At 46.4% G+C, this 22,120-nt stretch overlaps 1 protein-coding gene and 1 long non-coding RNA gene across 2 annotated transcripts in view; both read left to right on the top strand.

The window, feature by feature from the left end:
• Positions 1-3,092: 3,092 nt before the first annotated feature.
• LOC126529399 (uncharacterized) lies at positions 3,093-5,506 on the top strand. The gene has a single exon (XM_050177003.3). It carries the CDS (start codon positions 3,432-3,434, stop codon positions 5,328-5,330), a length of 1,899 nt encoding a protein of 632 aa, XP_050032960.2. The 5' UTR covers positions 3,093-3,431; the 3' UTR covers positions 5,331-5,506.
• Positions 5,507-17,514: 12,008 nt separating this feature from the next.
• LOC126537965 (uncharacterized) overlaps positions 17,515-22,120 on the top strand; it is a 36,341-nt gene continuing 31,735 nt past the window's right edge. Inside the window, exon 1 of the long non-coding RNA XR_011893656.1 lies at positions 17,515-17,623. This is a non-coding gene — a long non-coding RNA (uncharacterized lncRNA). The remainder of the gene's footprint in view (positions 17,624-22,120) is intronic.

Raw genomic sequence — 22,120 nt, 5'->3', positions numbered from 1 at the left:
AGCGTTGCCAAAGGTGGTGGGTGGCGTTAATAAAGTTCTATCCTTAATATACTCATATTATTTTGCCATGACGTTTAAGAACATGATAATCCAATGTTCAAATAAGCGCCGGAACATAAAGCGCTATCAGCAGGCAGTAGAAACGAAGTCTCCTATTGCCTTGGGGTATGCAAGTCAATTCTGCAGAATTCCGCCAACTGGAGCAAGGTTTATGAAAGAAAAAAAAATCCACCCTTAAGTAGCACGAAGCCACAAACGAAACCAACCCAGGTTCCTCTAAGACAAAGTTTTGTTGAAGAAAAAGTCGTCATAGTCAGGGACGTCCTCATCGTCCTAATCCTCGACAAGGACAAATTTTTCTTCAACTACACTCTAAAACTTTTTACACGCTTATGGAGGTTCACTTATTTTATGGTAGCACAGCTATCGTTAGGGCTTAAAAAAATTTGTAGCGCACGACAACGAGTGCTAACTAGCCGTGTTTTAAAAAATGCACAGTTGAAAACTGTGTAATGATTACGACGGCCTTGTGTGCACCGAACCACGTGGCAATCAAATTTCACAGCGGTATCTTGTTCACCGAAAAAATTCGGTGAACAAGATATCGTCCCTTGTAACTATTTGGTCTTACCCATGTAACGCGAAGGTCTTAGCAATGGAACAACCAAACGCCCTTTATACACCCACGAATATCTTATTACATTTACTGCGCATGAAGATTTGTTTTTGATAAACCCGTATGGGTTTCCTTTGTAGCTTCATGCTACTTAAATGGGGGAATGCCAATTTTTCCTATTGTGCCTTGAGGTGCGTGCACCAATATGCAGTCTAACTCAAACCATTTCAACAAATGGAATAAGCCCTCCAGAAATGATCGCATGGAGGAAAAATAAATAGCAGCGCTTTAGAGCTACAGAAATAATTGGCGTTGCAGTCATTGATAGCTCTACATACAATTCACTAAATACACAACGTATGCCTACGAGGCCAACGCTCATTTGATTACATCAATTGGAATAAAAATTACACTTGGCAACCTTCAAACACCATGAATTCTTTAACTACGGACTGATAAATCACATTCCCAAAGCGAGGTGAGCCGTCGCTTAATGTTTCGTGAAATAAGCCAGTTATACTTTAACACTGATCAAATGCTTAAGGGCGATTAACACCGCTCGACCTCGCTGGGCACCATAAATGCGAAGTCAAGCTTTATAAGGACAACAAATTGCCGTCCATCATGCTATAACCAAGTTCCACTAATAAAATTTTCTCCATCAACTTTGAATTCAAGCTGAAATGAAACCAGATAGCAGCGCAATCTTCTGTATTATTTAGTCATCGCGAGACATGGGTCACTTCTCGCAATCACGGAAATTATTCATTTAGTTTTATTTATCATTAGAGCAGATCATGCCTATGGTCAATGCAGGAGGTACCGTAGAAGTAACAAGCCACTCGCCACAAGGAAGTAGCAACCGTACAAGCAAGAAAAATGAAAACAAAGATGTATTAAAAGCGGGCAAGACATAAGCAATAATACAGTCACAATACATGCGTTAAATATCGTGTGCGAGGCTATGTGCATCAGAATAAGTGAGGGCTAGAGCGTTCCAGCTTCACACTGTTATAAAAAAAAGTTCCATTTAAATACATTTGTTCATGCTAAAATTAGAGCAGCCGTCCTTCACTTTGTCTAGTTGTCGGTTTGATCTAGTTGTCCTAGTTGTGTGGGGTCAGCTGTGTAGGTAGACCAGCTGTGTAGGTAGACCAGCTGAGTAACTCTTCTGGGGTATTCTCAAATGGGATAATATGCCTTTTTCTCGTCGCTATCAGCGACAAAAAAGGAGACGATGCGCTGTTTTCTACTACCGCTTCCGAACCGATTGACGTTTCGCTCTAAACTGTGCGAACTTATAGAACATAGATGTTCCCTGGGAGGCATAGATGTTCCCAGGGAGTTAGACTTTCTGCGTAAGCGGTGACAATTTGTTCTGGTAGGTTATCGCGGGACATGGATATGGTTCGATAGCGTCACTTTCATCGCGTATGTTTCTCAGTGGTTCCACGTGATCTATGATGTCTGCTATGGCGCTTGTGGTATATAAGTGGTCTGGTTTCTAGAATTAATATTGATGTTGCTTGTAGCGCTGTATGTTGCCTTTATATATCTGCCTTCTTTTGTCCGTGTTATCTTTCGCGCTGCATCAAAGGTGTCCTTGTTAATTCCACCATCGCAAATGCTGGCACGCCGTGCGTTTTCGAAGTCCACGTTCATTTTTCCACGATATGTTGTTGACTCATGCACGTGGCTTGTAAGAGAACTATAAACTTCTACATGCCACCTATATGCGGAACAGCCACATAGGTTGAATTTCCGTGCTTCGATGGGCGTGAAGTGACCGCATTTACTGCACTGCGAACCAACTTTAGGCATTGCTTACGTAAACATTCATTTGATTGTAAGACTGGGGTTCGTAGTTCACGTGAAGGCGTACATTGAGGAGCTATTTAGCACAGTCATTGGCACGTGTCTGGGAAATCTTGGCAACGCCCTCGGGACATCCACTCCACTTAGTTCTGTAAATATTTGCTTTGCCAGGTAAGTGTAAACGTCCGCTGTGAAGCAGCAGCTTTGCAATAAAAAGAATTATGCAGATCCAACGCATAAACGTTGATCTATATGAAGCGAAGCTTTCGTGAAGCGGTTAAAGAATAGCTATAAATTTATCCTAATAACTCCTCCGTCTATGGCGTAAAGGAAACTATAGCGCAGGAATGGGCTCTTGCGTACATGTGATACGCAATTTGATAAACCCTACATGGGCGTCTGTCTCTCCATTTCTTCGTATTACAGCGAAGCTGTTTATGCGGACCCTGTGCCGTCGTTTTTGGAGTTCTCTATAACTATCATCATCAGCAATGGCTCGAGTGCTGTCGTCTTCCAAAGCTGGCTAGTTGGCGCACCTCGGCGCTACCGCGCGAACGCGCTCGTGCCTATGCTCCCGCATTCGTTGTCGTCTTGTTCCACAGCTGGCTACGTTGCCGCTCGTCGTTTCAGCATAGAATTTCGCTTCGGAAGACGACGACGCCGCTGACGGAGCGCACGCGCCTCGTATGGGCTCCGTATATTTCAAACTCTTGTGGCCAAACAATCACCGCTGGACCCAAACTAACGTCGGAACTAGCTTCTGGAAGTGTTTTGCTACCGATCAAGACCAGTCCCGACGCCAGGGACCCAGGACAAGGGTTTCTACGACCACAAGATTGCTAACCCTAACAAGATCTTCAGTTGCTCCGTTTGGCCGAGAGACAGGTGCGCCGCAGCTACGAAGGTGCGCGGCGTCACTGTCGCAGTCCCGGCTCCCGAGGACTTCGCCCAACGACTCGCACCCTCGTGAAATCAAGTAAGTGCAGTCCCTCCCCTCGTCATGGAGGTAGTAGAGGTTGAAGGCACGGAAATAGCCCCCGAAGAAGCTACCGTTGAAGCATGGTGGCTTGTCAGCCACCGTAAGCAACGACAGACTACGCCGGCATCATCCCTACTCATACACGGATCCCTCCGTGCAACAGCAAGCGCACGCACCGAGAGTACCGAGCAGTCCGCACTACGCCGACGCGCACCACGGCAACCACGACTTCCGAAGAATGATATCAAGATCGTCATACGCCCAAGAGACGGTTTCAACGTGTCCAAACTAGGAGACGCCCAGATACGCGACTCAATACTACAGATCACGGGCATTACTACCAAAGAAGCAGAGGACGACATTTACCGCTCATGCACGGATAATAACGTCATTGTAGTTAGCACGCCAATGATGTCTAACGCCGAAAAATACTGTCGCATCCGCAGTCTCCCCATCGGAGCAGTCCGCTACGCTGCCACAGCATACGTCACACCGCCGGAGAACACAGCCAAAGGAGTCATACATAACATCCCTTCATATGACACGGAAGAAGACATTACCAACAGTCTCGTTTACAAGAAGAACCCTACGATTCTGCAGGCCCGACGCATGGGCAATACTAATTCAGTGCTCATCGTATTCGACGGAAAGCAAGTACCGTACCATGTCTACTACCGCGGAGCAGAGTACAAATGCTATCTACATAAGAAGCGCATCGAGGTCTGCGACATCTGCGGGACCGTCGGCCACAGGGCCGATGTATGCCCCACACCAACCCAGAAGAAATGCAAGAGCTGTGACACAGTAAATCCGCCGGCTGATCACCCCTGTCACCCTTGCTGCGCGCTCTGCGGCAAAGACCACCCGACTGGTGATAAGTCCTGCCATCGCCGCTTCCAGACACCACACCTCCTACTCCAACGACGATGGGAACGCCTACGACTGGGACAACAAGGAGCTGACCAGGAGACGGGGCCATCGACTTCTGCAAATGGAGACTCAGCTCTGCCAACACCGAAGTCAACACTACAACCGCAGGCTCCCGAACGCAGCAATTCACGAGGACGCAGTCGGTCTCGTGGACGCAGCCGCTCCCGAGGCCGCAGTCAGTCACAAGGACGCAGTCACTCCCGGAGCGGACCGGATTCAACACCGCCGCAGCAGCAAGCAAACGCAAGCCTCAGAACGACCACAGTTAAAGTGCAAGACGCACCCCCCAAGGTAAGCTGGGCCAGCATTGTCTCCCACACAGGTCACACCACACAACCTATAGCAACCCCAGTGAACACAGTTAGTGACGCTACCATGCACAACTTCATGCAGGAGCTCCGATCCTTACGTGCTGAGATACAAGAACTCAAGACAGAAAACGCTAATCTGAAATCACAACTTGCAGACACACAACCCAAAAATTTACCATCAAATGCGGACATCCTTCCTGTCCCTGCAATAGATTGCCCGCAAACCACCCAACAACCAACCTCGCACAAACGCAAAGCTCTTGAACCAATCTCAAAAGCGGCAGCACCAGCATACACTTCAGAAGGAAATGTCAACTGTGAGGCTCTCACTGAGCTGCAACAGCGGATAGAACGCAACCTCAACGAAGCATTAGATTGTAAGCTTGCCACATTGCTCGACGCCTCCATTGCAAAGGCTCTCGAACGCGCAATGGACAACCTCCTTACGGCGAAACTAGAAACGCTACTACTGCCCAGAATTGAGCAAGCCTTTGCGGCAAGAGAACAACAGCGACAGGAAAACATGGACGACACGCGCAAAGTGCTTCAAGACATGGTCGCGACTTTGGCTCAAAATCACAACACCCGTTTGACAGAATTGGAAAACACCCTACTCCGTCCCAGAGCAGGTCCCCTAAAGAAGCCGTACTCGCGTCCCGACAAAGATGGCTGCGAGTAATCCAGAACGTGTTACCTACTGCATTTGGCAGTGGAACTGCCGGGGCTTCCGGCGAAAGCGAGCACACTTAGAGCAATACATTACCTCTCTCGCACCACATACTTCCCCCGATGTTATCGCATTACAAGAGACCGGAGAAGCGGCTAAGCTGTCGGGATACGCGGCAAACACCGCAGTTTGCAGTGATAACCGCAGGCCCCAAGTAACCACACTAGTTAAGCGAAACATTCCAGTTATACAGCATCATACAGGCATTGATACAGCAGCCCACATTTTTCTGGAGATCATCCCATCTGCAAGGCGCAAGCAACAGAGCCTCTTCATCCTCAATGTGTACAGCAGCCCCAGAGAACAACATAGGTTTCTACGACTTTTCACCAAAGCAGATCAAGTAGCTAGGGGAGCCCCCTTGCTCATCGTAGGGGACCTAAACGCCCCTGCGGTGGCATGGGGATACCCAATGGACCGCAGAAAGGGAAGACAACTATGGCTTGACGGACAGAATCTAGGTCTTACTCTTGTCACGGATCCAACTTCTCCCACTCGTATGGGAAACAGCGTTAGCAGAGATACTACTCCGGACTTGACATTCGCAAAACGAATTCCACAAGCAGACTGGATCAACACACAAGACAACTTGGGCAGCGACCACTATTTAATCCAAACAACAGTTCGAGCGGGCCCGCGAAATCCTAAGGGTCGTCAACTCCGTATAACAAACTGGGACGCTTTCCGGCAGGCCAGAGCCCTCACCTCTTTCTCGGGTACCCAACCCCCTTTCGAAGATTGGGTCGCATCCTTGCTCCAAGACGCGAGCAAAGCCACTAAATTGGTGCCTGAAGAAGCCAATCTGCAGGAGGCAGATAGCAAGTTACTTCATATGTGGGAAGCCCTCGCCAGTCTGCAACGCAGATACAAACACAACAAGCTCAACCGAACGCTCAGGAAACGTATTAGTACTCTCACCCTTCAAATCGAAGACTATGCACAACAACTTACTCGTCAAAATTGGCACAGCACATGCGACAGCATGGAGCGGCAACCAAACCTGCCCAAAACGTGGAATATCCTCCGTTGCCTCCTCGATCCGGCTAACAGCAAGTACACACAACAGCACAACTTGCAAAAAATTATTCACACCCATCCGGGCACGGACGCACAAGTTCTTCAAGAATTGATAGACCGATACATAGGACCTCAACCTACTACACCCGCTCCAGCATACACAGGCACCGATAACGACCACCTGGACGCGCCCATAGAAGCAGCAGAAGTACGTGAAGCCATCCTCGCACTCCGCCCTAACTCAGCCCCGGGACCTGATGGCATTACTAATAAAATGCTTCGCAACCTAGATGAGGATTCTATACTAGCCCTCACAGCTTATTTTAACGCATACTGGGAAACTGGAAACCTCCCCTCACAATGGAAAGAAGCCAAAATTATTATGATTCCCAAACCCGGGAAGCGCCTCCTACTCGAAAACCTCCGCCCTATCTCCCTGACTTCATGTGTCGGAAAGGTCCTCGAGCACGTCATCCTCACACGCTTACACAGACATATGAACGACAACGACCTCTTCCCCAATACCATGGTTGGCTTCCGCCCGAAACTTTCTGCTCAAGATGTCATGATTCAGCTCAAGCACCAAATTATCGATGGCGACAAAAGCTCCAGGCTGGACACCAGAGCCATCTTGGGGCTAGACCTAACCAAGGCCTTCGATAACGTCACGCATGAGGCCATACTGAACCAACTGGCACAACTCCAGGTTGGACATCGAACATATAACTACGTGAAGAATTTTCTTACAGGTCGCACGGCGACCATTACCATCGGAGGGCTGCAGTCGCCAATTATTCACTTCGGCAGCAAAGGCACGCCGCAAGGATCGGTTCTATCCCCTTTTCTGTTTAACGTGGCCTTGCTCGGACTACCGCCTGCATTAGCCAGCATCCCCAACCTCAAGCATAGCCTCTACGCAGACGATATCACCCTGTGGGTCACCGGGGGCAGCGACGGGGACATCCAAGACACGCTGCAGCAAGCCATCAACGAGGTCGTTGCATACGTAGAACCGCGCGGCCTGGCGTGTTCCCCACAGAAATCGGAGCTCCTTCTGTACAAGCCTAATTGGGGAGGTCGACGCCCAGACCCTCACCCACCCGAGATAGAACTTCACGTGCACCAGCGACGCATACCTACAGTACCTAGCATTCGTATCCTTGGCTTACGCATCCAACAAAACGGCAGAAACACGGAGATACTCAAGCAATTAGATAAACATGTACACCAAACCACTCGCCTCATTGCACGCATCGGAAATCGACATCACGGCATGAAGGAAAGCAACCTTATACGCCTGGTAACCGCCTACGCCCTGAGCAGGATCACCTATGTCGCCCCGTACCTTAGCCTCAATGCAACTGACAAGCTCAAACTCAATACCATGATCAAGAGGGCCTATAAACAAGCCCTACATCTTCCCATCACCACCTCTAACGAGAAACTGGACGCCCTAGGCATTCATAACACCATAGACGAGCTTATTGAAGCGCACCGTATTAGCCAATACGAACGACTTGCCAATTCCACCACGGGCAGGCACATTCTAGGCACCCTAGGCATAACCTACACCACCCAATTCGGACCAAAAGTACCCATCCCTCCAAACATTCGTGATCAGCTAGTTATCCCGCCCATACCTCGCAATATGCACCCTGAACACAATCCGGAGCGACGTGCAGAAAGAGCTAAACAACTACAAAAGCGCTACGACCAAGCCGCTGACGTAACCTACGTGGACGCAGCAGAGTACCCAAACCAAAACGCCATGGCGGTCGTCGCAGTCGCGGGTCCGCAGTACCACCTCTCCGCGGCCGCATCAATATTCGCCACGCAACCCGAAGTAGGAGAAGAAACGGCCATCGCTTTGGCCTACGCGGCTACCAATGCACACTGCATCATCAGCGATTCAAAAACGGCCATTCGTAACTACGCAAGAGGACTCATAGCACCCCAAGCGCAGAAGATTCTCTCTGGCACTCCTCCATCACGGCAACGCCGCGTGCAGATCATCTGGGCCCCTGGTCACTCGGGTCTGGCTGGAAACGAAGCAGCCCACGATGCCGCCCGAGCTCTCGCACACCGGGCGCATCATCCTTCTCCTGCGTCTTCCGATCCCGACCAGCCCTCTGTTCTGCATCGCGGTCACGCGCGGGACCGAATGGTCACGTTGAGAGAAATTCTCCTGCACTACCGCAGAGAGCGGTTACGCTACCCCCCAGCACACAAAACACTGAATAAGTCTCAATCCACCACTTGGCGACTCCTTCAGACACGAACTTTTCCGAACCCCGTGCTTTATAACCACATGTACCCCGATGCATACTCACCACTCTGCAAAGCGTGCAAGGCCCGCGCCGACCTCAATCATATTATCTGGCAATGCCCCAAAGCCTCACCCACCAACACCTCCCGCACTAACACACGTATCATTAGTACGGCCGAGCAGTGGGAGACATTGCTGCTCAGCTTGGACCCAGAGGAGCAGGTCTGGGCCGTCCGGATGGCCGAAGACGCCGCCAGAAAGCAAGGACTGGCCGCCGTCTGAGGAAGGGGGGGATTGGGGGTTAGTCTCCCGACCCCCGCCACCCCTTAACCCCATCAAGGACACAATATATTAAGTTTTATCTCTCTCTCTCGCTTCTCTCTCTTCTGTCGTCGTAATGGGGAGGCCGCCTTTACAGGGGTATGATCTATTGCTTAAGGGAGTATGAGCCATTCATTCTCTTGCTTGACGGGCATATTTAATTTTGGAGCACAAGGTTGTGATTGGGAAATGTAAATGCCATCATCTGCCGTCAACTCAAGAGCAAGCAATGCCAGATTGGACGTCTCCAGACAAAGCACTGCAAGCGGAGGGAGCACATCGGGCAGTGCAGGCACAAGAGACGACTACTCAAAACCAGGCGGTAGAAGAGACAACAGAAGACCAAGCAAGTACATAACACGTAAACTGTTATATATGCTCTTCTGTTCGGCGATTTCAACTTTCCAGCAATAGTATGGTCTGACATAGCACAAACATTATCGAAGTGCAATGCAGAAAGTGAATTTCTTGACACGTGTCTTACGTTTGGCTTATCTCAACTCATCTTCAATCCAACAAGGCATATAAATGAATCGTCCAGCTTGCTCGACCTCTTGTTTGCCACGCATCCTGACAACTTTTCTGAGATAACATTTTTGCCCGGGCTTAGTGATCATGCTGTAATTCACGCTACTTATCAATTTCATATAACATATCCCCCCAAAATAAGAAAGATCATAACGCTCTACGACAGAGGGGATTATGTCGCGTTCAATGAAAAGTTAACACAGTTCAGTTACTCCTTTCTTGAAACATTCACTTGTCGTTCCGTTGAAGATAACTGGTTAATGTTTAAATCCAAAATGCAGGAACTAACGAAAGCCCATATTCCTACCATCACTGTAACTGAATGGCCCTCATCCCCTTGGTTTAATAACACATTAAAACGCCTGAACAATAGAAAGAAAAGGCTTTATCGTATCGCCAAGCAATCTAACACGTCGCGCGCATGGGAAAAGTACCGCTGCATTGACAAAATGTTTCAGTCACAAGCTAACAAAACTAAGCGATCATTCTTTTCAATCTCACTTCCTGATATGCTACGTAATAACCCTCGTCAATTCTGGAAGGTTGTCAATGCATGCCCAAAGAAATCGATAAATATACTTGACCAAAATGGCGTCCCTATTCCTGATACTGAACTTGCAACAACACTTAATTCAACATTCTGTTCAGTTTTTACAAAAGAATCTGAAGGCAATCTTCCTTATTTCCCTAACCCTCAATATCCTCCCATGCCTGCCATCACGTTTGAACCTCATGGCATTTGCAGACTAATAGAATCTTTGAAGCTAAGTTCATCGGCTGGCATTGACGGAATTAACGCGAAAGTGCTTAAGAATACAAAAGATGTCACTAGTGTCATCTTATCACACATTTTTCAACAGTCACTCTCGTCTGGAGTGGTGCCGCAAGACTGGAAGGCAGGTAAGATCATTCCAGTCCCCAAAAAAGCTTCTTCAACGTCATGTCTTGACTACCGGCCTATTTCTATTACCAGCGTTTGTTCCAAACTGACGGAGCATGTAATCTTTTCCCACATCATGAGATTTCTAATTTCTAACAACTTTTTTCATCATAGTCAGCACGGATTTCTTAAGAATTTATCTTGCGATACTCAACTTGCGCTCTTTGTAAATGACATCAGTTCCCAATTAGACCTTAATGTACCCGTAGACTCATTGTTTTTAGACTTCGAGAAAGCCTTTGATAAGGTACCTCACAACCGTCTTTTCTTGAAACTTTCAGTCCTGAATCTCAATCCCTTAATTTATTATTGGTTGCGCAGCTTTCTGACCGGCCGACAACAGTTCGTTTTTGCAAATAACTTTTCATCCCCTCTGTCTCCTGTACTTTCTGGGGTTCCTCAAGGTTCTGTTCTTGGCCCCCTCCCCTTTTTAATCTACATTAATGACCTTCCTAATGACATATCTTCTAACATACGCCTATTTGCGGACGACTGTGTTATTTACCGACCCATTCACAATAGCTCAGATATCCCTGCCCTGCAGCGTGACTTACAAACGGTTGAAAAATGGTGTAAGACATGGTTAATGTCATTAAATGTAAATAAAACCTCATTAATCTCTTTCAATCGTCGGCACTCTTATGTAGCACCCTCATATCTCTTAGGTAATTCAACAATATCATCTGTGACCTGTTATAAATACTTGGGGCTTATCTTAACTCAAGATCTTTCATGGTCCTCTCACATCGCTAAAATAACTAACGAGGCTAACCGCACCTTAGGCTTCCTCCGGCGACATCTGAAATTTGCCCCTCCTCCAGTAAAAACTCTTGCCTACAAATCTGTGGTAAGGCCCAAACTTGAATACGCATGCTCAATTTGGGACCCTCATCGTACTAATCTTTCTAACATGCTTGAATCTGTCCAAAACCGCGCAGCCCGATTCATCTTCCATGACTATTCTTCATATACAAGTGTAACAGCACTAAAATCTAATGCGAATCTTCCGAGACTACAAGCGAGACGTCAAGTGTCCAGACTCATTCTATATCACAAGTTTTATCATGCCCCGATTGGTAACAGCGTCATATCGCCAGCTCACCGCCATTCATCCCGGACTAATCATTCAAAGTCAGTCTACCCGCCGCATGCGCGCACATCATCCCATCTTCATTCGTTTTTTCCACGTACAGCGAGAGACTGGAATGATCTGCCTGAAGAAGCAGCGGACCACTCCAGTGTGACTGCATTCAGGACTGCCATCGAACGCATTTTCCTTTGAAGCAGCCCACCCCTCATGTAAAACCCCTCTCCAGGGGCATTTGAGGAATAAATAAATAAATAAATAAATAAATAAATAAATAAACTGAATAAAAAACAATATGGTGGTTTTCATTTGACCCCAAACTTTGCTCTCATTACTGGCGCGCAAAATAAGGGGCGGAGCAACTAGCACGCGAAAAAAATCAGCAATATACAGACAGAAACCTCACGTGCCGAAAAAAAAAAAAACTTTGAGAACCCCAAAGAGAAAGCACTCCTAACTCACCACGCGAAGCACGCAAATCGAAAATGAGGCGAAATAATGGTGTACAAAAGATATACAATATAGACTGCTTGCGAAGTTTAAGTTCCATGGTGTAACACTCTGTATAACTAACACTGCTTCGCTGTTCCACCATCTTCCCGGACTGAAAGGGGTGATGATCTTTTAATTTAAATGGACCGGCCGCTTCTTCAACCAGTCCCCCCTTGTCGGTATGTGCTGCAGTATAGAAAGTATTTTCATCATTAACGCGTGACAACCATCTGAATGACCTAGTTGGCGTCGACACAATATGCAAGGCGTGTTCCAATTCTGGCCAGCATTGGAAACAGTCTACGTAGACCGCTAAGAGACAACTGAGATAGCCTCTGGAAGACGTGATTCTGCGACGTGACACCACCTTGCGGCTGCGAGAAAAAGTTCAGAAAAGCACACATTATTTCTGTGTTCTAAGTCTTTGTACCTGAAAACATATGAAAAAGGCGAAGTAGCTTATATTAAGGCCCTAGGATAGCGTGTCTACGTTTTCTTGTGCACAGACAACGTTCCTGTTGGCTTTCCAAGCGTCCTGCTCTGCCGCCATCTTTTTTGGACAGCAAAGTAAGCAAAGTAGCCTGGATTGTTTTTGACTTCGATGCTGTCTTCGCGAAGCTGTCTACTTTGACGTCTTCGTGATAACTGGAACGAGACTTAAGATGGACCGCTGACCACTTTGCTGTCTATTTAGCAGTCTGCGGTGAGTATTGGAACACAGCCGCATATTCCAATTACAAATGATCATCATCATCATAATCAACACGCCCACACGCCTCTAGGCCGGTACCCTGTTCTGGGTATGTACCGTAGTACAGAAATCATCAACACTCGGCAAACACGTCAAGGAGCTACAAGGCGTTGCGAAGATATGTACCACCGGTTTCCTAGTCAGAGACTGCTGTGGGTACGGGTTATGATAAAAAAAATTATATTAATAATGGACACGTGGACATGCTTCTTACCGAACTTCCGTGGCTACGTGCCATAGCAGAGGAATCATAATCAACAAAAAGCAATAATCGCAAAGAGCTTGTAGGTGGTGGCACAATATGTGCCGAAAGATTATTTACCGATCCCCCATGGCGAATATGTGCCATAGTATTAAAATCGTCCTCCTATAGTAATCAACACGTGGTGACAACCTGAAGGTGCTAGTTGGTGTTGTTGGCACGATGGAGGTGTAGGTGTGATTGTGGTCTAATGGCTAGAGCATTGGGCTACTGGGCTACTGCCGAAGTGTCAATCACGCCGTCGGACTCGGTTCGTATTTTTTTCTTTTCATATCAATGCAAAGCTACTTGCTAAGAAGCCGACCAGTGACCGACCGATCGACGCAGACGAAAGCATGGAACTAGTCAGCAACCAAAGCTTCGCTTTAACATTTTGGAAGTTTCCTGCAAAGATCGAAGCGTTGGCAGCGATATATAGCAAGGTCTAACGCCACAATTGAACTGCTTGTACGGTGTTCTCAGTATACGCAGGTATGAAATATTACCGCGGCGCAACACGCAAGGCAACTCACGCTGGGCAGAAAGAATGGCGCCTTGGCAGATAGCAAATGCCTCACAGCACCGACGTGCATTGCAGTTGTTGCGCCTAGGCGGTGCACGAGATGAGACCGACACAAAACCGTAGGCGTTAATCAACATCAAGTGAACCATTACATAACCCATACTTCACATGTACTCTGGTCCCACTCAGAACGGTCACGCAACTGCTGAGCAGGAAGGCTCGTGTGCTTACAACCACAGAAAGTTAAGCTAGTTGGTAGGGATCCATCGTGACAAAAGGTAAGGCTACGTGGACACAAGAGGAGAGAACCAGTGAACACAAGGGCCGACAGCAATAGAAGGAAGTAGACGCTACACATACCTGCGCATGCTCAGGTATGGCACCGCCCCGTGTCAATCAGGCACACGTCCAGGCCTACTAGACAGCTAACTGTTTAGGCATTTCATTTCTCCTTTATGCAAGTTAATCAACCGCACGCTCACGCATGCGCTTCTATATACTCTTTATATTCCAAGCCGCGACTACTACACGCGCTTCTTCGTTCTTCTGCCTGTACAGACCAGCGCAGTCATCAAGATTTGGCGTGCATTTGCAGCCTCGACACTGCAAAGAAAGATTCGAGCGCGATCTCCCGGTTCACGACCTTGATGTTCCATTCAACTTTGATTAGCACAATGGCCCGTATTCGCTACACGTAGAAGCGGCTGCAACGTCAAGGGACACTATATACCACACAAGAACGGCAGTCCATGAATTTGTTCGAATGTTTTAAGAAGCAAGTGTATGTCCGCCTTTTGTCTTTTACCTGTTCATTCATTTTTTCTCTGCATGGTGGCACAAATCTTACCTCGCTTATTGGCAGCTGTGAAAACAATGTTAACACCGCACCTATTTCCCACTTTCTTTAGTCTGTGAGTTACGGAATGTACGTATGGATTACCTACGACTCTGCTGTTATTATTGCTTTCTGCTACCAAGTTCAATCTTGACGAAATTATGCATTTTTTAAGCTTTCAGCTACAGTGGCTCCGGCAACGCGAGGATAACGTACTTATAATAGACGCGCAATTTCAATGTATTTATTTATTTATTTGTGATACCCTCAAGGTACGTAGCTGTACATTGTAGAGGGGAGGGGCGAGAATACATTTTAGGAGTAAAAAGTAGAGGATTAGCTCTAGGAATTCACAATGCAGGGAACAAAAGAGATATGAAAAAACTAGTAATGCATTGATAACAACCGAAAACAGAGACTTACATAATATGAAAATACAGAAAGAGTACACTTTAGCAAGCAGACAATGTTCGCGAACAAGTACCTAATTATGCCATTTGTCACCATACATTATATTATGTTGATTAGTGCAACCTTAAAAACAGTGGGGTCCCTCATGCTCACTGGTGATGTAGGTAGATTATTCCAGTCGACTGAAGTCCTAGGAAGGAATGATTGTGAGCACGCGACGGTGTTATGACGGGGGATGTTAACTTTATGTACGTGATCACGACAAGCCGAATAATAAAGCGCAGGGTGGATCCAAAGACTGCGTAGAGATGCGTTGCTGAGTGCAGGCGCAAAAAAGAAGAACGCTTCTAATAGTCATAGCTTGACAGATCAACAGTATACAGTGGAAGCGCATTCGTGAGCGTACATCCGATTAACTTTCATAAAGGAGAAATGGAATGTCTAAACACTTATCTTTCCCGTAGGTCCGCAAGTGTGCCTGATTGACAGGTGGCGCTACTATACCTGAGAATGCGCAGATACATTTTGTGTCGACATTGTTTTCTGCCATAATGTGCACTTCAGTTGATAGTAAGCGTTTGTATTGTCTCGTTCTCTTGTGTCCCTGTCTGCATGCCTTGCGTTATGTAACGTTGGTGTACTTATAGTGTGCGTGAGCAACGCACTCATGTCAGCAGCGAAGAACGCTGCCCTTGCTCCACCAAGAAGACAAACACGCATAGCATTAGCGATGCGTCAGCTTCTATTCGTCGTTCTTATCTTGCACCCAATTGCAGTTTGAGTTTCTGGAGACCCTCGCTCTTCTCACCTACCGTGTGAGTGCCGCGCATGCCCCATCGAGCTGAAACGCACGACAACGCCGACGCCTACAGCGCGATTGCAACTCAAGCGTCGGTATTAATGGTATTGCAATACACATCGAGCACTGTTCAATGGGCATCAAGAGTGAACCGGTCTGCATGTACATACAAGACACAAGAACACCGCATTTACGCAGCGTGATCTTAAGGCTAACAGCGCTGTTGCGTATATTGCTCTATGTTAATTCCTTTATGCACAACTACTGCTTCTAAACAAAGTTCCACTTTTATTTACCCTAAGCTTAGACTAGATCAGAATCAAACTATTTTTTCTTCTTTTTGTAAATAACTAAGCAAAAACGCAAACCACAAATGGGCAAAAGCTTCGGTTCTTTATATGGATTTTCAAAAAGAGGCACTCATGGTGCTCTCTGGCAAACTATCCCAAGTCTGTTGCTCTCTGTTGTTTGCATTCTCGTGTTGACGCTTATGGAAAGAACGTCTCTGTAGTAGACATAGGGTGGTGCATGTCTTTACCTTTAGTAAATTCCGTGCCTGCTGCCATCCATTTCGTTCAGTCTCACCAATTATTAACTTACAAATCGTGAATGGATAAGAAATTTCACAAAAGAAGGCCTTGCGCTCGATTGCTAGTTTGCAGTATAATTCACACAGCTCCGACTTTTTGTGACCCCTAAAGTGGTAAACATTGTCTAGTTCTATGTGTACCAAGATTTAAAATCTTTTAGATATGCAGGTATTCAAGAATGCATGCACATACTAAGATTAGCAAATTTTAAACCAAAATTCTCGTCTAGCAAACAACACTAACCACTGTTACAACTGCAACATTATTCGCTACACAGTGTACTAAACAGGTTTAAATGGAAGCACGAAACTTTATTTGCTCGACGAAGAAAGGCTATGATAAAAATGCTAGGTTCAGTGTACAGCTTAGTAACGTTTTTTTTTTTTTTTGTAGTGAAATTAGCGTCTCTAAAATACACTTGTAAAATTTGTAGTTGTGTACTCTTTGCAAGATGTTACGTGCAATCTCCAGCACCGTAGTTGCGGCCTTCGTGTTTTGTAGGGTGGTAGTTTCAGTCAAGTTGCCACAGTGCAGCTTTTTCTCGGCTATTCTTGTCGCTCATATACCAGTTTTGTGCGTATTGGAGTGGCGAAAAGAAAGAAACTTGAAACTTCTACCATGCGGGGTCTATGTTGCTTTGAATTTGTAAATTACTGCTACTTCAAAAGACCCTGACTGACATTGTGTATAAGGAGCCCCCCGATTGCTGGACATAACTAATATGAGCTCTGCTGGAAACGAGCAGTTGACAGCGAGTCTGATTTCCATTATGTTTGTGAAAAGTTGTTGTTGCTTCACGGTAATACGTAAATTTCACCCCTCACTCCGCGTATGCAACCAAAACGGTAATAAAACCAAACTGCTCATTTGTGAGAACTGGGGACCGGTCAGTAGGTAAGTACGCCGAATTGCAGTACACGCAGGGCATAGTCTCCCTACCACGACCGTTGAAGTCCTTAAACCTAACAGTCCGTCCAGGCACACAATGTGTTCGCTTCTGTACCAAGAGAGAAGCTTGCAAGTGACATTCCGGGAAGTTGCAACAAAGCATTCCGATAAACACAATAATAGCTCACGTTTTTTTTTTTTTTGGTATTCAGCTGGAAACCAAGAATTCCAGGAATAGATGTGGAAAGCTGGGAAGTGATCGCGTGATGGCAAAACAACATAGCGTGGGCAGTGAAGAAAATTGGCGATGCGATGTTACCTGTGTTCACACTCATCTATTGAAAGAAACTGGCAATTTTCACTGTTTGTAGAGTTTGACAATGATCGAGCATCTCATTGTTCGCATCTAACAATAGTATGAGAAATGCGCATTTATAATAGCCAATATAGAGCTAGAACCTCACGGCCAGCCTAAAATACCGGTACCTTAAAGCAGAACCTAGTTCTTCCATGTGGCCACTTCTATTCGCGATATTCATCATAGCGATCCTACCAGGTATGTACCATCCCTCTTCATTATTATTCGGAGGTGAAAAAAGTACGTAAAATATAAAGAAAACTAGTATTCCAGTCCAGTTTAGATTCACTGAATGCATTTACCAATGTCCTGTATGTGTTCACTCCAATAAAATTTAATTTGGCAGCTAAACTCCTGAATACCATGGTGATGATTTCTGGATTGCCAAAGCACATTCTGGTGTGTTTTTACTACTGCCTTCAGCAGTTACTGCTAACGCTGATTTGCGTTAAAAGTCGGTAATAAGTCGTAATAACCTCGTTACCAAGAGCCTCAGGAAACTCCTGATAATTTTTAGAAGGCAGCAAAACGTAATAATGAAGCCCAATATATGTGACTCTGGTTTTAGTTACTTCGCCAGCGCCTTTTGTGCCTCATAGGAACCGTTCAATTCGCCAGCCTATATTCCAGATATCTTGGAGCAACACAAAAGCCACAAAAAACGCGCACCGCATTTGCTCGCTCAGCCACAACTAAAATGTCATACACTCACTCTAATAGCGTGTGTATTGCTCAAATATATGCCGAACACTGTGTGCGATTTAGTCCATATCCAAGCAGTTCTCGACGGGTTTGTTTTTGTGTGACATCAGATGACTGGCAAGGCACAAGAAGATGGCCTTCGATATCAGCTTTCATAACTCCGAGAGATCAGTTATTTTCTACCCAACCGAATGCGCTCGACTTTTGTTAGCTTGCTGTGCAACGCGCATGGCTTAACATGCAGTGCATTAAAAACGCTCTACAGTTCGGTATCATGGCCCTGTTAATTGAGAAGATCATTACCATAATCCTAATTACGTCAACGTGGTCATCATATTTTGTCTTTGTTCTTGGACAAACGAAACTTCGAGCAGTCCCCAAGCGTTCTCCTCTTGTAATGCCTTAGTCGACTTTCGAATGCGTTCTTCTTTCGTCGGTTGCGATTCTATTTCGTATAAATAATTTCTGCTCACTATACTTGCCTCCCCAAGTATGCTATATCGAAGTAAAAAAAAGCGCGAATCACGGAACAATGAGGCAAGGATACAAATGACGAACCGCTTGCCTTCACCTAACGTTTATTACGCGCCGCTGGCGAATATAAGTGCAGCCAAGGGAACGATAATCTCCAGCTCATTGCGGGTGAATTGATTCATGTCAATTGCCGCAACAATGTCGTGCACGCTGGCAGACATATAATTAATTCCGGAAAAACCTATCTCTCGATGACTGCATCGCGGCTTTCAAATTCCTGTCCTGTGAATGGGAAGTGCTTCTATTTGCTCACACCACCCTTGCAGCCTAGTGTCAATCATTTTCTCCATGACCTTCCATTACAAGATCGTCAGGCTCAAAGGAAGAAAAGACTCAAGACAAAGAGGAGCTTTACCAGGCGTCAATATAGATATCCCAAGTGTTGTTTTCCAGGAGTCAGGGACACACTCCTTTTTGCACAAGTCATTGAGTAACTCCAAAAGTGACAATCGACCATTAGGTCCCACGTTTTGCAATAATACTGTATGTAATAAAATCTGGACCTTCAGCAGTCTTTTTCTGACAAGACGCAAGCGCACGTTTTAGCTCAATCATAAAGAATTGGAAGCCTAATTGTACATGCTGTAGCTGAAAACACCCAAGACCTTTTTGTTTTGCCACTTCAAATGAACATTGAAACTCAGCATAAGTAATAAATACGCTGGTTCCAGTCATAACTTTGCAGAATTCCTCATCAATCACTAATTCTGGAGCATCCTTGGCTATTGCGAGAGCACGAACTGGTTGTGTTTGAGCAACAGGGCCGCTTCTTTTTCTCGTGGAAATTGTGTTCTGAAGCCACCAAATACGCCGAGGACTGTAGGCAGCTCGCGCGAACCCTTACGACCGCTGCTCAAGGTCGTCAAAAGCTGCGGCGTGACAGTGGCGCGCTTACACCAGTTTTCCCGACTGGTTCCCTTGTTTGGTTGTGGGTCCCGCCTCACAGTCCTGGCCTTTCGACCAAACTCCTTGCACGCTATGATGGCCCCTACCGCGTCATAGGCCGTACCTCCGCTGTCACCTACATTGTAGAACCTGTGACACTTTCACCCGACCATAGGCATCGCGGGCGTGACGCGGTTCATGTCAACCGACTTAAGCCGTACTATGACCCCCTCATCCTACCTACGCCGTAAGTCGCCAGGATGGCTCCTCTTCTCTCCCGGGGGCCATTGTGGTGAAGAGGAAGACGAAGAAGGCGCTCTTGTGTCGGCTGTGTGCGCGATCAGCGTTCGTCTACTGCCAGTGCAACTAGACTGTGCCTAGTGCTTTATAATAAATCATCTTATTACAACAAGCATTAAGTAGCTTCATTGTACGCCTTGTACGCTCTAATGGTCGAACTTCTCAACAGCTGGGGCCACTGGCTATGCGCTGATACACTCTCACTCCTTCCCTGCTGCCTCACTATAACGTGTGCTCACAAACAGACTGAGTGACATTCGCTCTACAATTACCGTTCAAACTCCAGCTGTAATAAAACGCCTTACGGTTTAAATTTCGCGCTTCTTCAAGTCAACGCGCCCTCTGCCGAGAGGGTGCAAAGCCATTTACTCCTGTCGTGTGACATAACCGCCCACCCCTGACCAAAACACTGCTTTACCGCACTGTCAATGTTCTAAGTGCCATAAATGCACTTGTTGTTAGAAGGGATCTACCTGCTCAGCGCAGTCAGTTGAAACTTGTTGGTACTCGCCCGAGATACTTAAAAAAATGTTTCGAAAACTTTGCCCATTCAGTTACGCATTTGCATTGCCGTGAAGTTTTACAGTATGCTGAAAGTGCAATGTCCAGAATTCCTGATATGTCCATGCTACAAGGCACGATGGTTATTCTTAATCTTTTTTTTTTATTTAACTCAAACACATGCGCATGCTTATTGTTATGTTGACCAAGGAATGAAATTCGATAATAAAAGCGATGACTTAACAAATGAGCAACCGATTGCTACGTTACAGGAAGTAAAAATAAAAAATATAATATTTGAAGAGCACTCCTGAAAAAACCAAAGCCGAAAGTTCTTGAGTTTTGTGTTTCGGTCATCTGGTTGGAAACTGTCGAACTCAGTCCTACATGCCGTCGAACAAAAATGTCGCACAGCGCGGCGTCGAACTGCTGCCAAAATGACGCAGAACGATAGGTGTGAGCGATTAAACGCTCGGGTTTTTATACATACCACGTGAATGTGCACTACTATGTTTGAAACATTGCTTCTGGAAACAGTGTTGCCCCATGTGTAGAGAGTTGATATAGGCATCAATCGAACGCTCTGTCGAAGCTACATACAGTTTAGCGGTTACTACGATAACATCTGTAGTTTTATCTCAGCTACAGATCTTGTTGCGAAAATTTAGCGCACATTTTTGTTGTTTTCATAGGCTTTCATTGCGGAATCTTTAAACGCTCTGGGAACAAAATTCCAAACTTCCACAGCGTGATCACTGCGGCTGTCTCATGTGGAATGTCTTCTAGAACATGTCTGTCTCCTGCCTTTTTCAATAATCGACCTGCAGCTTTAATTATTCGCGAAAAAACCCGCTCGTTCCCTTGAAAACGTGATAGCTTCGTGCCGGGGCAGCTTGGGGCGCGAGTTCGTACGTGTCCAGAAAAGCTGTATATTTCGTTCAGTTCTTTCGCGCTGAAGAATGGGTCAGCAGCTACCGCAGTCTGTCCCCTTCTTCGGTTGTTGCCCGTGGCCGGCCGTTGCATTGGGCGTCACCGAGCCTACTTTCCTCATTCCTGTAGGCTGTGATTATTCTGTTCACAGTTCCTCTTGCTCTTTTAGTGCGCCGGCAAATTTCCCTTTTACGGACACCTTCTATAAAAAAGTGCTGAATGCGCCGTCTTTCTTCTAGTAGAACTTTCGGCGCCATGATGCTGCGAAGTATCGCCCATGTCTTGGAGGTGTGTAACGTCTCGCGAAGTGAGTCGCAAGAACTCGTCCAACTTGTTGCCTGCTGTGCGTAAGCGTTTGCCCGCTCGGATATTTCAGCAATTCTGTGGCGCAGTTTGTGATTAAGTGGCTGTTTTTTCCATCGTTTAGTGAGCCCCCTTCTGGCTTCCCGCATATGTAGCAGATGGTTGTCAACTACCGACGCTTCCGCTGTGAGTGCTAGCTGCTTAGATGCTGCTTTTTTAGCGTCTCGTATGTGCGTTGCCCACTTTTCAGCGTTCTCAGGTGATATCTCCGGCATGGGGATTTTGCGATAATTTGCCCAGTTCGTGATTGCTACCTGGCCACAGGGTCGCCGAATTTTTGGGGAGCCTACCGACACGCTGATGATGAAATGGTCACTGCCTAGATTCTCTCCTAGGTTGGTCCAGAATACCTCGTCGACATTATTTGTGAGTTTGAGATCTGAAAAAGTGTCTGCACTGACGCTGTTACCTAATCTCGTCGCGTTTTGAGGGAGAATGATGAGTTGGAGATCATATGCTTCGGCCGCTCGCTCGAGCTCC

This window comes from Dermacentor andersoni, chromosome 4, assembly GCF_023375885.2.
Source record: "Dermacentor andersoni chromosome 4, qqDerAnde1_hic_scaffold, whole genome shotgun sequence".
Lineage (NCBI taxonomy): Eukaryota > Metazoa > Arthropoda > Arachnida > Ixodida > Ixodidae > Dermacentor > Dermacentor andersoni.
The sequence above is the reverse complement of the archived record's forward strand: the minus strand, read 5'-3'. Positions and strand labels throughout refer to the sequence as shown.

Bases quoted from the DNA above. Each gene is read 5' to 3' on its own strand.
- LOC126529399 (XM_050177003.3), top strand. From the start codon at position 3,432: ATGGAGGTAGTAGAGGTTGAAGGCACGGAAATAGCCCCCGAAGAAGCT.